General features: G+C 57.3%; 1 protein-coding gene across 1 annotated transcript in view; it reads right to left on the bottom strand.

Annotated features, from left to right (window-relative positions):
* Window positions 1-19,885, bottom strand: part of FOXO6 (forkhead box O6) — a 21,752-nt gene extending 1,867 nt beyond the window's left edge. Inside the window, exons 1-2 of the mRNA XM_012722031.1 lie at window positions 19,192-19,885; window positions 415-996 (exon numbers count right to left, since the gene is read on the bottom strand). Of these exons, the coding sequence (XP_012577485.1) occupies window positions 415-996; window positions 19,192-19,605 (996 nt within the window). The 5' untranslated portion in view covers window positions 19,606-19,885. The remainder of the gene's footprint in view (window positions 1-414; window positions 997-19,191) is intronic.
* Window positions 19,886-19,904: the final 19 nt, after the last annotated feature.

The raw sequence follows: 19,904 nt of genomic DNA, 5'->3' as shown, positions 1-19,904 counted from the left end.
GTGGAAGCGCTGGCGCAGGCCCCGGAAGGTGGCGAAGGAGCGGGGCGGGAAGCTGCGCGTGGCCACGGCGCAGAACGGGCTCTCGAAGGCGCCCGGCGGGCACAGGCAGTGGAAGCCGCCGACGAGCAGGTTCACGCAGGTGCCCCCGTTCCTGCACACGCCCAGGGCGCAGCGGCCGGCGCGGGCGTCCACCTCGCAGTGCTCCCCTGCGGGCAGGGCTGGCGGCAGCAGCGCGGGCAGAGCCCCGGGTCGGAAGGGCGCAGCGGCCGGCGCGAAGCTAGCCTGCTTGTTCTCCTGGATGGTCTGCATGGGCAGGCGGCGCAGCGTGCCCAGCGCAGGCGGCCCGAAGCCTCCGCCCCCGCCATAGGCGCCGCCCTTGCAGCCTCCGAAGTAGGCGGGAGTCCCGGCGCGAGCCCGCGGCCCATAAGTGTCCTGCGCGCCGTCCAGCAGGGCGTCCGGCAGCCCCGCGCTACCGCCGTGCAGGCCCAGCGGGCCGCCTAGCTCGGCCAGGCGGGGCAGCTCCCCGGGGCAGCGCGCGCCTAGCACCGGGGACAGAGCACTCGCAGGGCTCGGGTACATGAGCGGAGAGGATGGCGCCAGGGCCTCCAGGGCCTCGTCGTCCTCCAATTCAGCTGCCTCTGCGAGCAGGGGTCTCCCGCCACCGCGGAAGTCAGCCCACGCCTCGTAGTCGTCGCTAGCATGCGAGGCCGGGCTGGTGGCCCACTTGGCTGCAGCAGGCAGGGGCCCGGGCGCGGCTGCCCCGGGGGGGCTGTGGTCGGGGCTTCGCTCAGGTGCCTGCAGCTGTTTTTTCTTGCTGGCTTTGCCCTTGATGCGCAGGAACTTGGCACCATTGTCCATGGACACGGCCCTGCGCCGCGGGGTCTTGCCGGTCTTTCCACCCTCAGGGTTCAGCATCCACCAGGAGCTCTTTCCTGTGCCCTCATTCTGCACGCGGATGAAACGGGTGTGCAGCGACAGGTTGTGCCGGATGGAGTTCTGTGGCCAGAGACAAGGACACAGGTGGGGGAGTGGGAGGACAGGAGGCCGTGGGGGAAAGAGAGAAAACAGAGAAAAGTGAGGGATAAGAGGAAGAAGAGGCAGCACAGGAAAGAGGGAAGGTCAGAGGGTGAATGGGGGAAACAGGGTAGCGGGAAACAGGTGTTAAGTACCAGGTTGGATAAACCCAGAGCACCCACCCTGACCCCAGAACCACACCACCTTTTCCCTCTGCCAAGCCCCCAGCTGATGCTGCCCAGTGGGTGGGGCTGGAGCTTTGGCCTAGCTGTTCTCTGGAGGCCTAGGATGTACCCTGCGAGCTACTCTTAAGGTGGCTGCAGGAGGGAGCAAGATCCACCCCCACCCCCCAACTCAGCCAAGCCCCACCTGGAGTTAGCCAGGCTGTCTGGGCCCCCCAGCAGATTATGTAAGGGTTCATGCCAACGCGGCTCATTTGTCTGCCCCCTCCCTCCCCAGCCTGGCATGGTGCCAGGAGCCCGAAAACCCAGGGCTCCAGAAATCAATCTCGCGGTGACTGATTAAGCCCTGTTTAGAACTAATTGCTCTTTCGTGTGTGGGGAGAATAAATTACCTGCTTTAATTTCGTGTCTTTAAAATGCAACTGCAGGTAGAGAAGACTGTTAACCCTTTGCTGGGAGGGCCTGGCCAGGAAAAGCTGAATAGACTGAGGGTCCTCAAGATGAGCACAGGCCTGAGATTTTTCAGAGATTTACCCCAACTCTTTGAGCTCCTGTGAACCCCACAGAGGCCTAGGATTCTAGCAAGCCCCTCAAAGCACATCCATTGGTTACGGAGACCCCAGATCCCATCTCTGTTCAGTGCCCACCTTCAGGCCAGTCCAGCTCCCTAGGCTTTCCTTTGGGGTGCAGTCCCCCCTCCTCATTGGGCCCATCTGAAGCAGAATACCTCTGCTAGCAAAGCCCCTTCTTGATGGAATATTCATGAAATCCCCACAAAGCGGGTAGCATAAATTCCATGTATAGTCAAGACTCAGGTGAAATGGCTTGTCCTGGGCTACATTAGCCCTTTCTGCTGCTCCTGGGTACACCCTAAACTTTGCCTTTGTCACCCATGCACATGTCCTTTTCTAAATGTCTGCTGTGCAGGTCTCTGCTACTCCCCATGTCACAGCCTGCTTTTGCCAGGCCTGTCCTGAGATACAGGAAGGCAGGACAGTCACAGCTGGAATGACCTGGCTCCCTACAGGAGTCTGAAGGAGCCGAACCTCTGCTGGGGCAGCCACACCCACCTCTGGAACCTCCCAAATGGTGGCCTTGACCTTCTGCCTCAGACACTGCTGTGGACACAGCATGGGCCTGGAACTGGGCAGGATGCCTGGCCCTTTTCAGTCACCTAGCTATGAGATGAGGAACTGACCAACCTCTGTGAGCTTTAGGGCCTCGATACACTAAAAGCAGTGAGTGCCATTCAGGAAGCACCTCAGCCTACTACCTGAAATAATGTGTGGGGTATGTGTTTAGTGAATGCAACCAGTACACTTGCAGAAGACCTCACCTCTTAGATCACCCCACAGATCTGCTGTCTCTACACCCTTTCTATCTAGCCCTGAGTATAACTATGTTGGGCACCAGCAACTCTGGGCAGCTGGCATTACCCCACCTCATGGACCAGGGAACAGAGACCCAGAGGCATGATGGAAATTGCCCACAGTCCCATGGGCAGCCACACCAGGTATCCCTGGTATCCTGCCCAACACACGGACCTGCTCTGAACTCACTGATTGCCTAGCCTGTCACCCGGAGCCCGGAGGGCTCTCCTTCCTGCCTCCTTCCCACCAACCTCCAGGCAGAAACATCCTTCCTGCAATACCCTCCACTTCTTACCTCCAGCTTCAGGGTACCAGCCTGATTCTCTAAGGCTCCCTATAGCTGGCGCTTTCTTGTCTTGTGAGCAGACAGCTGGGGCTGCAAGGCCCCTCCCAGCCTTGCCCTGCCTGGCTTCTCCTGGGGCCCAGAGGGAGGGGAGCTGGACCTCCAGGGAGTGGTGCTCCCTCAAGTAGATACCCCTCCTTGCTCCCGCCCCTGCACCTGGCTCCCCAGCCCCTCCCCCACACCTGTGATCAGGGGCCTGGGAGGCCTATGTTCGCCTCCCCTCTGGGAGTATCTGGCTTACCAGATTCTCCCCCTCCTATTTCTCCAGCTGGAGGTCAGTCAGGCCACACTTCCCTATCAATGTCACTGTGTGCCAGCAGGGAGGTGTGGGGAGGAGGAAGGCATTGCCAAGCACCAGCACTTACTCAGTACCTGCCTATTCAAGTTTGGGTTGTTGTAAGTACTTTATCTCACTAATCATTCTGTCAGACTCCATACAAGTCAGGGATTGTGATTCCTATCCCAGGATGAGGAGAGTGAGGCTCAGAGAGGTTATATAAGTGGCCAGTGTCACACAGCTTAAATGGCAGAGTCGGGTACTGGTTTCAGGTTAGTCTCCAAGACTAAAGGACATCGCACTCCACCATGGGAGAGAAACAAGCCAGAGAACTTCCACAGAATCTTAGGAAGCCAGTACTCCAGGGCTTCTCACACTTTTCATGTAAAGTACCCCAGAAGTGGGCAGCCTGGGGTGATGGGGGTCATGTTGCAAGGTCAGATTTTCCTGTAAGTCTTCTCTTTTATAGAATTTAAGGTTATTTTACATTGTACTTCATAACACATCGACATTTTCTGGATATAAAAATACCTCAAGGTCCCCTAAAAAACACTTGCTCTGGGCCCTCCCTGGTGGTGCAGCGGGTTAAAGCACAGCACTAAGAAGCTAAAGCCACTTCAGCATGAGTTTGATCCCCGCCTGCCCCGGAGGTGACCACATGGCACAGCAGACCTCTCCTGACCCGCGCGCTGCTCCCCTCAGCAGTGTGCTTCCTTGATCTGCTCCCCACTCTGTCTCTGGTGAATCCTTTCACCCCCCAACCTCTGGCTTGTACCCCAGTTTTGTATGCATAAATAAATAAATCTTAAAAAAAAAATATTTGCTCCAAATCACTGAAAGCTTGCAGCCTCCCCACTGTTTCCTGGCCCAGTATGTATTCCTGAGAGCTTGAGCCCCAACCTGAAACCACTGCAGGTCCAATCCAGGGAAAAGGACTTGCCCAGGCCCTTTCTGGTGGTGCAAGGGTTTTAAAGCGCAGTACTACGAAGCACTGGACAGCCACTGCAGGAAGAGTTCGATCCCCAGCCAGGGAAGTGACCTATGTGGTGCAGCAGACCTTTCCTGTCTCACCCACTGCTCCCCTCAGCACTGTATTTCAGTCGATCTGCCTGTTCTGCTCCCCACTCTGACTCTAGTGAGTCCTCTCACTCCTGTGCCTCTGGCCTGTACCCCAGTTCTTGTATGCATTAAAAAAAAAAGAGAAGTACTTGCCCAAGGTCACTCAGGAGCTAATAGCAGAGTGCGGACTCAAGCCCAGGCTTCCTGCCCCACAGCTTGGTACTCTTTCCACTCTGCCAAACCTGACCTGGGGCAATTTCCTCCTCCTCTCTGGGCCTCGGTACCCCTACCTCTAAATGGATGAGACAGATCTACTATACTTGGGGTACCTTTCAGTTTGACACAAAGTTCTTGGTATCATCCAGTCAAGAGGTTTTTAATTTTTTTTTTAAAGCAGTGGAACTCTTTTCATAAATGGAACCTAATGCAAAACCTGAGTCTTACATACTCAAATCATCGGGCAGTATAGGGGATGGGGGGGTACCTAGGCTCTGCCAACTTAACATCCCTGCCCACCCTTGCACATTCATAGAAAACAAGACTCTGGGGAAGGGACTGAGCAGGCCAGATAGATGGGGTAGTTGAGGCCTATAGGGGTGCTGTGCCTTTCCAGGATCACTCAGGGAGATGGCCCAGGATGAGCAAGGATCAAGGTTCTCACTGCTAAGCTGGGCTCTGAACCAGGTGTACACCAGGGCTGTGCCCCATGAGGGATGCCCAGGCCCTGTAGCCCAAACTGCCTCCGCAGAGCCCAGCCACCTGGTACCAATCAGAGCTCCTCGCCAAGATCCAGTGGCAAGCACGGATCACAACTCGCCCACAAGGCCTCCTGGGAGGCCAGAGGCCACGGAGGAGGTGAGGGAGGCAGAGGAGGAGACGCCTCTGCCAGGCAGCAGTAACCAGGGCTCCCTCTCCGAGTCGCCTAGCAACCCGCCACCACAGCCAAGGCCCCAGCATGCCCGGGCTCCCCTGGTGCCCAGAGCTGGGCCTGGCTTCTGGGGCGTCACACCTCCCAAACCTCCCTGTGAGCCTGGTGCAGGTTTCCAGGCAAGAGAAGACTCCCTGGCTTGGGGCCTTCTGGAGACCACCAGGGACCACGGAGAAAGGACAATGGATGACAACCCAGCCCATCCCATTCTGCCTCAGAACCTGGCTCAGGGAGGCCAGCCCCATGTGGCATCACCCTGCAGAGAGAGGAGCCTGGCACAGGGCAAAGTGCATGAGCTCTGGTGTTCCAGCTGGATTCCAATTTTGGCTCCAGCATTCACAGGTCATACAACCTGAGGCGAGACCCCTTGAACCTCCATTCCTCAAATGGCTCCCAGCTTCTACCCCCCATACCCCACACAGCAGCCAGAGTGACCCTTTAAACACTTAGGATCACATCCTGCCCCACCCTCGATGCCCCCATGTCCCTCAAAATAAAGAGTAGAAGCTTTGCCATAGCCAACGAGATCCCCGGTGCCTGCTCAGACTTTCCCCAACACTATTGATGCCTGCCCCCCGGTTCTTCCAACCTGCCAGGAACAGTCCCCCCTTGGGGCCTCTGTCTCAGGGGAACAACATCCACCTCTCATCTTCTGTAAGTCTTTGTTCCGAAGTCACCTTTTGCAATGAGGTTCATCTTGACCACTCTTAAAAAGCATTCCTCTTGCCATTTCTTGGCCCCCTTACCCTGCTCTAAATTATTCAAAGCAATGATCTCAGTTAATATATAACTGATTGATATTTTGTTTATTATTTATAGTCTGGTGTCCCTCAGGTTAGACTATAAGTTTCAGGAGAGATTTGTGGCCATTTTTACAGTAGTCCATATGGTTGGCATTTAGTAAATGTTTGTTGAATGAATGTGTGATGGAGAGAGGAAAAAAATAAAGGTGGAGTAGTATTATGTTGCATGGAGAATGAGATGAGACTGGAAAGAGTGGCTGGCACAAGACAGTGGCTTCTCCAAACCAAGCTGAGTGATGGGAACATAGGACACCATGCGAGACAAGGACAGGATGGAGAAAGTCGGACACAGCATGATCCAGAGGGAAACACAGGAAAGTCAGCTACTGTGCGAGGGGAAGAAGGCATTGCTGGGTGAAGAATGCAGCTGCCCATCTCAACATGCTCCCTCTGGCTCCCCAAACAGACGGGAACACAGGGCTTGCTGGGACCAAGGTGTCTCACAGCCTATACCACCTAAGCCACAGAATATGCCAGAAGCCCCAGGAGGAGTGGAATAACCTCGTCCTTGCTGACGGTGCCTCCCTCGTGGACAGGATCTGATCCATTTGGTGGCGGCAGCTCATCCATCCAGCAGGACACCCTCATCTATTCCCAGGACACCCTTCGCCCACGAGCAGTAATACATTCATCTGACAGCACAACCCCATTTATCCAGCACACCAGTCCCATTTATCCAGCAAGTACAACCTCATTTGCTAACAGCACTCCATTCACCTGACGGGCCCCCTCATTTATCCAGCAGGACACCCTCATTTATCCTCCAAGTCGGAGGCTCTCCGTCCTCCTGTGGTGTGGCTGTGTTCTCTGACGGTGCATCCTGGCTGATCCAGCAGGACGTCATCTCTCCTACAAGTACACTTCATCCCTGACAGTGAAACCCCATTTATCTAATAATGCAGCCTCACCTTGCCTCCAAGTACCACCTCATTCCCTGACAGTACAACCTCATTTATCTTCCAGTACAACCTCATTTCTCCTCCCAGCACAGCTTCATTCTCTGATAGCTCAACCTCATCCAATCTTACTTCTCTAGCCAGAGCCTGCCAGATCTCTTGGGGAGACGGGGAGGATGGAAGGAGAAGTGTGGAGGAAAATAGAGTCCTACCATTTGCTGTACTCTGCCTATAGAGGGCTGTCTGGCACTGTGACCATGCCCAGTCTCCCCAGACCCAAAGAGCCCTAGATTTAGTGTCCTGGGTTGCTTGGCCCAGCCAGTGCTACACCATTGCCCTACTTTTTATTTTGTCCCCTTTTAGAGCTAGAAGACCCACAAGATGAATTCCCTCTAGCTCTCTAGGAGGGGAAAACATCCCACCTGATAGTCTTTGAAGCTTTTGCTGATTTCTGTGGCATGGATACACCCATCATAGCCAATTTTAAGCTGCCAGCATGATGTCACTGAGTGCAGTACCCGATTGGCTCTCACAAGCCAGTTCTAGCATACCACTGGCGTGGGCTTCAAATACTAAAGCAGGAGAAGAACCTACTTTCTGGACAGGTTCTTTAGATGCATTTTTTTTCTTATTTGGCTCCTAATAGCCATCCAACAAGTAGAAACGGCTATTTGACAAAGTGGGTAAACCGAGGCTCAAATGGGTTAAATGACTCCTCAGGCCACGAACCTGAAAGCGCTAGAGACAGGTCTGGGTCCTGAGGCTGCTGAATCCCCAAGCCTGGGTTCTTCTACCACCACTTAGAAAGTGGCAGGGGCTGCAGTTTTGTTGCCCACCCCAATGGCCAGCACTGCCTTGGTTATCAAGAGCAAGCCGCTGGTTTTCACACCTCCCACCCCCACCCAGGGTAGAGCCTGTGCTACATCCTGGCCTCCCTGGCACCTACAGGACTCAAGGCCCTTCCAGTTCAGTCCTGGGTCCACCCCTCCCAGCCCAAGGCCGAGTGTGGAGGCCTACCAGGTTCCACCTCTGTCCCTTGGGAAGCTGACCCTGCCTGTCTGCTGCTGGTGACCCTTCTGTCTCCCTAAGCAGAGACCACCTTTGGGAATGTGTGCGTGCTCTCTGATCCCCTCCACAAATCCTATTTCCTCTCTCCCTCCTTTCCTTCCCTTCCCCAGTGAAGAAATGTCGAGGGCAGGTGCTGGAATCCCAACCTCATCCATGTGACATTCGGCCTCGCTTGTCAAAGAGGGAAACAGACAGCCCTGACATCCATGGAGAGGGATGGGGCCTGGAAAGATCCCACATGTCGAGAATCTCATCCCCCCTACCCTATTTCAGAATCCCAGGAGCAGCCCCAGTTCTCCCCTCCTTCCTCTCCCTTCAGCCCACTCTGGGAGCCCAGCCTGACCCAGGGACACACATCTGTGTCAGAGAGACCACAGGCTCTCCAAGGGTGCCCTGCTGCCGGGGGCAAAGCTGGGTTGCTCCATCCAGGCAGGATTCCTGGCAGAAAGGGAGACTTAGATGACCGCAGAGACCTGAGGTCATGTGCAAACCTTGGTACTAAGGTCTTCAGTGGAGAAGGAGAAGGAGGGGTAGGAGGGCAGGTGAGGCCATCAGGGCCACAAGTGTTGACAGCCAAGTGGGCGTGGCATCACAATGGAACAGAAAGGGGTCCTCATGGACCAGGAGCAACCAGAAGTCCTAGGCACGAGGTCAAAGGAGAGGCGTTCACACCCCCCCACCCAGAGACAGCCGTGGAAGTTCAGCTCACCCCTACTCAAAAGCCTAAGACTCCTCATCACCCATGGGCTGCTGGTGCTCAACACCAGACTGTACTAAGAACCCACTGATGCTCCCCAGCCACATCACCTCCATTCCATAAGCCTGTCTGGGGCTCCAGCCACCTGGGTTTCCACTTTTGTAGCTTTACACACTCTGTTCCCTTTGACTCTCTCTTTCTGCTACAGCAGTTCATGCTGTTCTATCAAGGCCAATGCTAGGGCACCATCCTAGGCCCCTTCTACAAACCCCAAAGATAGTCACCCCACTTCTGTGCTACTACAGACAGCGACCCCCAAACTAGATTCCAACTGCACATCTGTCTCCCCGTCTGAACCCTGCAGGGCCACCCTTGGCTCACATAGGCCAGCACGTAGGAAGGTGCGCTCAGCAGCCACAAGCCACTCGGGCCTGGCAATTCTCTGCAGTTCTAAGCAAAACCTCAGGCCAGAGAGCCAAACCTTGCCTCCTGACTCTGAGTTCCCCTCCAGTTCTGCCGCCTCTGTTACTTCTCTACTTATGCTCGGGCCTCCCTGGCTCAGAATTCAGGAGAGTGGGGAGGGCAAGGAACTACCATTTGCTGGGCATTGACTATGTGCCATGCACTATGTTGGCACTGAGAATTAAAGTCTGATGGGGACTTTGCAACAACTCTCTGAAGTGGCTTATTCTTCCCATTTTACAGATCAGAAGCTGAGGCTCCAAGAGAACACTGACTTGTTCAAGGTCTTATGGTATAAGAGATGGTGCAGGGATCCATCCCCCACCCTTCCAAGGGGGCTCACTTTCCTCCTAACCTGAGATGTCTGTGGAAGGAGCTCCAAAGTGCAGGCAAAAGGTTGGGGAGGGTGGTCCGCACTGACTCAGCAACCCTTCCACAAATGCTTTATCACGTATCCATGATTAAATGGGATCCATAAATACAAAGCCTTCAGGCCTCTTTGGGTTGCTCCTCAGTCTGAGCCCCCATCCTGTCTCCACAGCACCTCCCCACACCCCTGCCCTAGGCCCTGGGAGCAGCTGCAGTGACCTCACCCAGCTCTGCCCTGGGCAGGCTCTGGAGAGGGCCCAGCAGCTGTGCCCCAGCCCTGCAGGCTGGCTCCTCAGGGGAAAGAGGAAGATTGGGCATCGTGCCAAGAAAACCATCTGCTCTCCCAGGGGCATGGCCACCCGCACAGACACTGGCCTCACCCTGGGGGCCACCCTTGGCTCTCTGTCCCCATGCCAAGTGGCTCCAGGGCCCAGGGCAGCCCACCCAAACTGGGGCACCCGTCTGCATCTGCCATCTGTCCTCTCCTGGAGACTGGGGGGCTCTTGCAGGACAAGGCAGGGCACTGAATATGCTGAAAAGTGAATCAGTGCTCTGAGAGCTCTGGAGGCTGAGGACAGAGGCCAGGGCTGGGTGTGTGGCACACTGCCTGCCCTGGCCCTGGCCTCTAGGAGCTGGAGCTGAGATCCCCTTGGGGGCCTCCATCCCCTCACATCTGCTCAGCTGGCAGGTGCCTCAGGCCCAGGGCAAGCCCCTTCCCCCACAGCCCCAGCTCAGGTTACTGAGGGGAGGCTAGGCCAGCTGAGGACAGGGGGAGGGGATAGCAGGGTGGAGGAGGCCCCACATCTTCCCACAGTGCTGGGGGGGGGGGAAGAACCAGGGTCTCTAGACAGGACTCAGAGTCAGAGAGGGAAGGGCCATGCCCAAGGTCACACAGCCTGCCATGGGCAAAGAGGAGCTGGTACCCCAGGGCAGGTGTCTAGCCCTGGTTCAAGGGTGACTTTTGAGGAAATCAGTTCTTTCATCAATAAAACTAGGGAGCCCAAAACCCACCTGCTTGCCTCCCAAGGCCATGGGAAAGACTCTGGAGGGAAAGCAGAGGGTCAACCTAGGGGCTAGATGAAGTTTTGGAATATCCTGAATCTCTGAAACCTCAGGAAAGAAAAAGAGCATTAGAAAAAGGGCCTCGCACTACACACACACACACACACACACACACACAAATACAAACACACACACACACACACAGTGCCTCTTAGGATCAGGGCCCAGGGAACCCTGTCTAACAAGAACTTGAAGTGATTCCTTTCCTTTCCAGAGCAATGAGTTACAGTAATGATGATTGCTAAAGTTTCTTGGGGACTTTATACATATCTTTCCTATAAGTCTCATAGCATTAGTCCTACTACTACCCCATTTTGTAAAGAAAGAAACCGAGGCTCAGTTTCCCCAGGTGGTTGGTGAGTGGCAGAAATACAATGGATGGCCCTGCTCACCTCCAATTCTCAAGGCACTGAAAAGTACCTCACCTCAGGCCTGCCTTTTGGACTCTCCGGGCCTCCACCCTGTCAGGCTGAACGTCCCCCCGGACCCAGTAGTAGGCCCACGTGAGCCAGTGTGCCCACCCTCCACGCATGCCCGGGCCCCATCCCCACGGCTTGGGGTGCCAGTTCCATGGTATTCCAGGCCACTCATCACAGGCCCCTGCTTGCAACTTCGGCCTCAGTCCTGCTGGGTTTCAGCAACACAACCAGACCCTGTGAGGCTTCTAAAGAGTCTGGTCTAGGCGGGGTTACCCTTCTTTGTCTGGTTCTCCAGCTCCACCTCCACATACCCATAGCTCTGGCTCTCCATCTTGACCTTGTAGAGTTTTTATCTTGAAATCAAAATCAGGAGTTCCCATCTCCCCTCTGCTTCCTCGGCAGGAGCACTATACTCTGGGAGCTGCAGGGGTGAGACTGGGGGAAATGAACAAGGAAGCTGCAGGAAGTTGTGGGGTCTGCGACAGAAGGGAGGCACCCATTAGACTGGGCTAGCTAGCACTGCTCTGAGGGAGGGCGCTGTCTGAGAAAGAACTCCAGAGATCCAGAAACCACCTAGGCCAGAGCTGCAGAGCCCAATTCAGAGGGACAGCAAGAAACAATGATGGGGGAAGGGACAAGGGCCTGGGAGGTCATCTTGGAAAGGCCTGGCCAGAGCACTGGGCTCAGGAGGATTCCACCTAGGAGATTTTGTTTCTAGCATACTGTGCCAACCACCATGTTCTCAGTCTTAGCTTCGTCATCTGTAGAATGGGGATAGTTGCTGTAAGAACCAAATGAAAGCATGAATGTAATGGCACATGGCTGCTGAAGCCTGAGCCAGAACAGTCCATATGACTAAAGCGGGGGGTTGGGGGGGTGAGGGACATGGCCAAGGAGGTTGACAGGGGCCAGAAGGCCAAGGCCTTGAGTGTCAAACTAAAGGCCCAAGACTGGACTCTCGGGAAGAGCACTAAACAGGTAGCCACTCTTGTCTCCTCCATCAGATGGGGAGCTGCCAGAGACAGGGGCTGCAGCACTCTGCCCCCCTCTGTCCGAGTTCCAGTTCCAGCTCAGCCTGCTGATTATTCACACCAACATTTCCTGTCCCTCCTATGGCCAGAGCTCAGAGAGCTTCCACCCCGGCTGCTGACTCCATTCTCGGCCTCCACATCCCCATACCACATTCTAAGAGATGAGGGTGGGGGGTTCCGTCCTCTAGAGGACCCAAAAAGAATAAGGCGGAGTGGGTTCAAGTGGGCATCCTCCTTGGAGGGGCTGGAACACACCGGGCGCACAGGGGAGGCCCAAGCAGAAGCCCGGGGCGAAGCCATCGGAAGCAACAGCTGAGATTCTCACCATTCACCAGACAGACATACCTGCTCCACTGCAGATCCCAAAGCCCACCAACTCAGTCTGCCCTAGAGGGTCTGCGACGGGGATGGGAACTTCCATTAGCTAGAAGTGTCCAGGTGACACTGGTTATCAGCCTGGCTTACCAACGATGAAGAATTTAAGGCAGAAATTCTCAGGGAGATGCACTGGGTTCCAGAATCACCTGGGTTCCAGTGGGTCTTTGTTCCAACCACCCAAGCACCCCACCCAGTTTCTGCGGGGTGTCCCAAGGGATCAGTCAATGAGAGTCGATCGCTGCCTTGGTGAGCATGTGACAGCGGCAGTGGGTGTGGGTTGAGAACTCCACCAGCAGGTGTAAAGGTGGCAAAGAGGGCGGCCTGTGAGATGAGAGGCAGCCGGGGAGTGGAGGGAAGGCAGGGCCTGGACAAGGTCAGCAGGGCTCAGGGGTCCACAGAACAGTTTGGCCATGGCTGGATCCCTGGCCTGAGGTGCCCCAGAGCATTCTAGAGTTTGAGTGAGCGTTGGGGTGGGAGAGCTGGCTGGTGTGCAGGGCTGAGGCTGTACTGGCGATGGGAGATGGTGAAACACGGTGGGAACAGACAGGTCTGCATCTCAATCTAGGCTCGGCCAAGTCCCAGCTGCACTGCCTTAGCCAAGTGACTTCATCTTTCTGGGCTTCCATTTCCTCAATGGCAAAATGGGGCTATGAATGTGGACCCAGGGAGGATGAAACGGGAGTTTGTCAAGTGCCCAACTGACTGCCTAGCACCAGTCATTAATTCTCTTAATTCTGTTCCCCTTCTCACAAGAGTAGCCCCCCTCCACCCCTCAGGCACTTAGAGACCAGAAAGGTTTCTCTGCAAAGAGGGAGGCCCTGGGGGGAGGGTGTGGGAGGCCCCTCCCCCACACGCCACCTGGCCCCCCTCCCACCTCCACATATGGGTTGGGGGGTGGGGAGAGGCAGCAAACAGCCAAACCCTCCCAAACAGGAGTTTGTTTCCATGGTAACCAGGGTGCCAGGAGGAAGGGGGGTACTCCAGATCCAGCTGTCCCCCTGAGCGCCCTACTGGGGCCCCAGAGCCTCAGCTAATGCCCACCCAACACCCTGCACCCCCCCATCTGCCAGCTCTGGGGCCAGCTGGGACTGCCAAGAGTACTCCCTTCATTGTGCCAGGGTATGTTTGCCACCTGGGTAATGCCAAAGGCAGGGGAGACATCGCTGAGCAAGAGTCCCAAGTTCAAGTCCACCCACGCCTATGCTCACGTGCTTCCACCCGTGCGAAGTCCTATCAGGACAACATGCCCTTGGTTGCAACTATCCCTCCGTGCGTGGTTACTAGAACCAGAGGGTTTGCCAGCCACTGCCCCCAAAGATCAGAGACTGAATTAGGGCCTGTTGAACACAGATGAGAATACTGAGGGCCCAAAGGAAGGGAACTTTGTCCCAGGGAACAGATGGCGGGTCAGGTTCCCCTACAGGTGCTCTGTCCACCTATTCCCAACTACATAGCTCCAACTGACTGCTCTAGGGGACCCTGAAGGGTGTTGCAGGGAGACGGGCATGGCCAGGCAGAGGAAGTCAGCTCCAACCCCCTGAAGACCTGTCCGGCATAGATGGGCAGTCCAGGAGCCCCAACTACCAGTCATGGCCATGTGTAAGAAGGGATGAGCTGGGGAGGGGTGGAAAGTTCCTGGGTGCCAAGGCGCTCTACCCTTCCTAGATTAGGAAGTGGGAGGAGCGGGCACTTCCTGCTTCCCAGGTACCTTCCCTCAGGTTGGGAGGCTGACCCACAGGACACAACAGGGGGGGGGTCTGGTGAGTCAGCCTCAAGGGAAGGGAGCCCAGGTGAGAAGGAGGCTGCCCTCACTATAGCTGGTGTACCACATCCCAGAGGCTCCTCTGCACACACCAAGTCCCTGACCCCCCTTTCACCCCTCACAAGATAAAGAGGCTGCCAGGACCCCACCAGCTGCCACTGAAAGACAAAAGATGGGGGGCAACGAAGAAGCCCGGACTCTTCCACAAGCCAAACACTAGCTTTGTCCTCCGTTGCCAAAGGCACAAGAAAAGCAAGGGGGTTCAATTCCCAGGCCTGTCTGGACCTAGGTACGTGACCCTGGGACAAGTCTCTTCCCCACCAGAGAAGCAGGGATGTTAAGACCTACTGGAGAGACCTTGGTCAGGGCTTGATGGGGTGTGAGCCTGGCCAGGGAGCAATCCTTCCAGGCCTTCTCAGCCCTCCCCCTCTGTCAGGGCACCCCCCACTCGCAGTCAGTCCTGAAGCTGGAGTCCTCAGGGCGTGCAGTAAGGAGGGGCCCCAACCCAAAGAAAGTGGGGGCTGCGGAGGGGGGGGTCTGAACTTTCGAACTCGCAAACCCCCCGCGCTGTTCATTACCTTAACACGAGTTAAAAATAACCGTCTCATCTCTTTAAATTAGTCTGTCTGCAATTACCGCCTGGCACGGCGCTGCCCGCCATCGTCCCGCTGGAGCGGCGCCAGGTGGCAGGCGGGGCCTTCACCCTGTCTGTCGGTCTGTCTGCCTGCCTGCCTCCTGGTCTCCCCTTTCCCTCGCGGCACAACTACCCCAGGGGCCTCCCGGCTGTCTGGCCTCCTGGGTCCCCAAAGTTGTGCAGGGAGGCGGCCAGGGCCATGGACCCCCAAGGAGCCAGGCTGGGTCCTCCGAGAGCAGAGGACTGTGCTGGGGGCTACGGAGAATGGTGGGGGAGGGGCGCCGGGAGGCCCGGGAAGCCGGAAGGGCCCGCAGCGCGCCAGCGCTCGTGGGTGGGTGTGAGCAGGTGGCCGTGGGAGTCTGCCGGGCGTGCCAGCAACTGTGCCAGGAGCGGCTGGCACGAGCTCGTGCCCAGGAGGCGGGCAGCTGCCAGCCCCCCGCTCGTGCAGTGCGGGGGGTGAGGACACCCCCCAACCCGGGCTCACACCGCCTCCTCCCGCACCCCCACCAGCCTTTGGGGCTGGGGATCCCCGGAGGACAAAGGAGGAGGGAGCCCTGCTGGAGCAGGCTCGGGGGAGGAAAAAGGGGGAGCCCCCTACACTCACAGCCACTGCTCAGCCTGGGCTATATAGCAGTAAGACCCTCTTCCTGATAACTCAGATGGGCCCTTCCCTGGGAGCCCCCACCCCATTAGGACCTATTAGTCAGCATGGACCAGATGGGGGTGCCATCACCCCTCCTGATTCAGTTCCTCAAAATAACCAGGCTGCTCCAGGCCCTTAGGGAGAAGGAAAGTCCCCATCCACTGTGCTCCTCCCCCACCAGGCCTGGGGACAGGAATGGAGGCGCCCGGGCCTGGCCTGGGCTCCCAAGAGAACTGGCAGCCAGGAAACACAAAAGCAGGCAGAACAACTCAAGGGGCACCAAGTGGAAGGAGTGCCAGGACTCAGAGCAGCCTGGAAGACTTCCCGGAGGAGTCTCCAGCTAGGGAAGGTGGGGCCGGCTGAGGCAGCTGAGAGGAAATGGAAGGCTTTAATTGGACGTCAGCTATACAGACTTCTCTGACACCGCAGAGGAGGAGGGCCTATTGGAGCCCGAGTCCAGCCTGGAGAACCTCAGCCCAAAGGGGATATAACCAGCCTCGATGGTGGGGCTGTACCAGTACCAAGTGCCAAGCCCAGTACCAAGCCCGGTCTCCAGGTTTCAGCCTGATGGGCGTCCTGCACCTGCTGCTGTTCTCCCCTCCTCGAGTCCTCTCCACAACACCCTGACACTATCTTCCACATCACAGGTGGGACTCCAGGACAAAGGTCAAGCACGTGGGCCCTGCTGACCCCTCCCACTGCACTTCCTGCCATCCCTAGAAGCCTTTGGCTCCAGCCTGGCACACTTGTCTCCCAAACCCAACACACATGGTTCTACCTCGCCTTTACTCATGGAGTCAACACACACCGGTAGACGTTCCCCCCAAAGTCTAGCCTCCCTCAGTGTAGACAATCCAGATCAGGCGCCACCTTTTTGGGGAGGCTGGGCTCCCTGGGGGATCTACCAGCACCTCAGAAGCACTCCTACCCCACCCCTAGCCCTTTCTGCCTGTGAAGTACAGACTGGGCATAGAACTAGTTGACCCCTGATGCATTCTGAAAGCAGGCCCAAGCCTTCCCCACTGATCCTTCTACTTTGTTGAACACAGGGTTGGTATACCCCTGAGATTCAAATGCAACACTTATGTGGGGGAGGGGAAGGGAGGGGGGACAATGGGCTTGACAACTCGGGTATGCCACAGGCCCTGCTAACCAGAGGTTGGCTGAGGTTGGAGATAGCCCCATGGAGGGACTGACTGGGAATGGAGGCAAACTGGGGTCATGATAGTGGTGGGATGGGCAGGAGGGAAGGGAGCTGTACAGATCCCCATGGGAGCTGTACAGCAGTGGAGTAGCAGGGAGGCAGTCACTGGGGAGATGAGATGGCCAGAGGCCCTTCTGCAACGCCTTCTTCCAGTACCTGCGTGGTCTCCGCCAGGGCCTAAGTCGAGCCCAAGCCTGAGGCTCCCTTCCCAATGCCCCCGCTCCTTCTCCCTGAGCCCAGCACAGGGAGAACCACTGCGTCCCCAGCAGCATGGTGCAGTGGAAACTGCCTCCACTGGTCAGGCAGGAGGCTTGGGCCCTGCCCAGGCAGGGCCTGTTGCTCACTGACAAGCTGAGGAGAATCCCATCCCCTTCCGGGCCTCAGTCTCCCAGTTGGAGAAATTAACCGAAGGGACGAATTCATCTCCCAGCACATTCCCAGTCGCATTCCAGGATTTAGATCTGCCCATGCCAAGCCCTCAGTGTCCCCCTCCCACACCTAGTGCCAGCAGGACACTATTTCAGAGACTTTCTGGGACCTTGAAGAAGGCACACCAGCTTTCCCCACTCCTGACTGTGCGACCTTGGGCAGTTCCCACCTTCACTGGGCCTCAGTGCCAAGGTCTGTAAATGATGAAAGTCAAGCCCATCTAAGGTGTGCTGAGGGCACTAAAGGTGATACTTGGCACAGATGTCTAAAGGTAGCTGGCACAGAGCCTTGAGATGCTCGTTGAGCTCCAGCTCTCTCCCAGCTTCCAGCCTCATATCCTCTCCTTCCGTCTTCACTTGCCTTCCCTAATTCATCAAGCCCAGCTGGAGCTTCACCTCCCACAGGAAGCCCGCCTGGCTTGCTCTGGCCCACAGTACTTTCCATGACCTCAGCACACATCTTAGATGGGCTTTACTTTCATCATTTGCAGATCTCTGCGCCCACCCATCCAATTCTTCACCCAACGTGCGCTGGTGGCTCCTCAGTGCCAGGCTCTGTGCCAGTGCTGGCTGCTATGGCACAGAGATGATTCCAACACTGTCACTGCCTTCTACACGTGGGGTGGGAAAGGGAAATGAGATAGGACACAATAGACTAAGACTTATGACAGACAGGGAGAAGGCCAAAAAAGAGGGAGTTTTAAGCTTGCTAAAAAGGCTTCCTGGAAGAGGTGTCTGAACTCTCTGTCCTTGAGGACAGGAAATATATATGCACAGAAAAGGGAAAGGTGGGATAGTACATGGGGAGCAGAGGGAGAGAGTGGGAGCAAAGTCCAAGGGCAGGACCCATCGGGGAGGAGTAAGCGGTAGGGGCTGAGTCCAAGGGGACCAGAGAGAAGATGGAGAGGAGACATGAGTCTGTGCCCCCACCCCACAGTGGCCTGAGAGACAGAGAAACTGCCAACATGAAGCCCGAGTGCCACAGGTTCCCGGCTCAGGGCAGAGTGGCTGTACAATGGAGTCACCAGGCATCATCTAAGCTGTCCATGTCCACAAGCCTCCCCTCCTCCACTGGCACACCTACTCCTTCCTCTGACCCTGCCTGCAGCCATGACCAGCACAACCCCCTCCTCCAAGGCATGCTTCCTTGCAGAGACTCCTTTCCCATAGGGAGTCTGTGCTCCTAGGCATAGCCCCCACCTTTTCTTCCCCAGAGGCATAGACTAGCCCCACTCCCCAGCAAGATGGTCAGAGGAGGGTCTGGAGGTCACAATCCAGTCAAGTCCCTCTCCCAAGATGGCTCCCCCCTTTCCACTAGCTGTCACCGATGCTTCCTTGGGGTGCCCCTGCCTGTCCCCCTCCCCCAATGCATCTGGGCTCAGAAAGACAGGAAAGAGAGCCAGACAGCCTGGGGTAGGCTGGAAGGGCTCTCTGGCCGTCAGTACCCGACCCTCACACCAGCAGGGGTCATCACCAGCTCAACACACTGATCCAGGCCAGGGGGCAGCAGCTGCCCCTGGAGAACTGAGATCCCAGGTCACCTGATCAGTTCCCCACCCCAGGCTCACTGGTGCCCTAGAGTGAACTGCTGGCATCACAGGAAAAACTGGGTCCAGGGTCATACTCCCCATCCTGGGGTCAGCTCCAGGGAGGGCCACGGGAAAAAAATTGGGAGGAAAGCAGCCACTGACCCCAGGATTATTTCAGCCCTTTGAGGGTGTCCTAGTGGAGAGGGTAAAACAAGAGTAACACAAAGCAAACTCGCAGGGGTGGGAGATGGGGGGGTGGTGGTGGTGGAGCAAGACTCCCCAATATGCCTGGCGTGGGAACGGGTTTCTCTGATGTGCCCTGAAGGCTGGAGTGGAGGTGTCCCTCGGGGATGCCTCAAAGTGGATGATCCTCCAGTCTGTGACAGACAGGGAGTCCCTTGTCACCCCACCAGACCTCCCACCCACATCCAGAGCATGCACACAGCTGCTCCCAGCAAGCCTCTGCCTGTCTACCGGCCAGCCCCACGCCCTGGGCACACACTCAGTGACCCCTAGGGGTGCCCCAGGGCCTCCTTCCAGAATGCCCGCCTGGAACCCAGACGCACCTACCAGCCCCTGGGAGCCCCAGCCAGCTACCCCATTCCCTCTCTCTCCACAGCCGGACGCCCCCACCTTCCAGCCGGCCGAGCTGTTGCTGTCGCCTTTATCCTTGAAGTAGGGCACGTAACGGACCATCCAGTCGTAGATCTGAGAGAGCGTGAGCCGCTTGTCCGGGGCGCTCTCGATGGCTTTGGTGATGAGGTCGGCGTAGGACAGGTTCCCCCACGCGTTCCGCCGGGAGCTCTTCGCTTTCCGCAGCGGTCCGACCTCCGCGCCCAGCGGCGGCGCTGGGGCCATCGCCGGGGCCGTCGTCCGGCGCTCCGGCCCGCAGTCCTCGGCGCCCTCAGCCACCCCTGAGCCCAGCGCTCCGTCCTCGTCGCCGGCCAAGTCGGGCTGCGGCAGGGGCCAGGTACACGAGCGCGGCCGGCTCTGCGGCGCGAAGTCCGGGTCCACGTCCACCTGATGCGCTCGCAGCTTCGTAGCCATGGTCCCGCCCGGCTCGGGCGAGGAAAAGAGGGAGGCTCCGCCGAGGGTGGGCGGGCGGCTCCGGGATCTGCGCGCCCCGGGGAGGCCCGCGGGAGGGGTCCCTGGCGGCGCCGGCTCAACCGCGGGGCGCCATGGGCCGGGGCGCGGAGACAGGGGGCTGGACGCGCTCTGAAGCCCAAAGAGAGGGAAAGATGGGGGCAGCGAGGGGGCGGCGGCCCCGGAGCCCAGCGGGCACACACCTCGCCCAGCTCCGCTCCTAGCACCTGCCGCCTGCCTGCGCCTGCAGCCACCACCGCCAC

Source organism: Condylura cristata, unplaced genomic scaffold (assembly GCF_000260355.1).
Source record: "Condylura cristata isolate star-nosed mole 26May11 unplaced genomic scaffold, ConCri1.0 scaffold00008, whole genome shotgun sequence".
NCBI lineage: Eukaryota > Metazoa > Chordata > Mammalia > Eulipotyphla > Talpidae > Condylura > Condylura cristata.
This window is presented reverse-complemented; position numbering and strand designations above follow the sequence as displayed.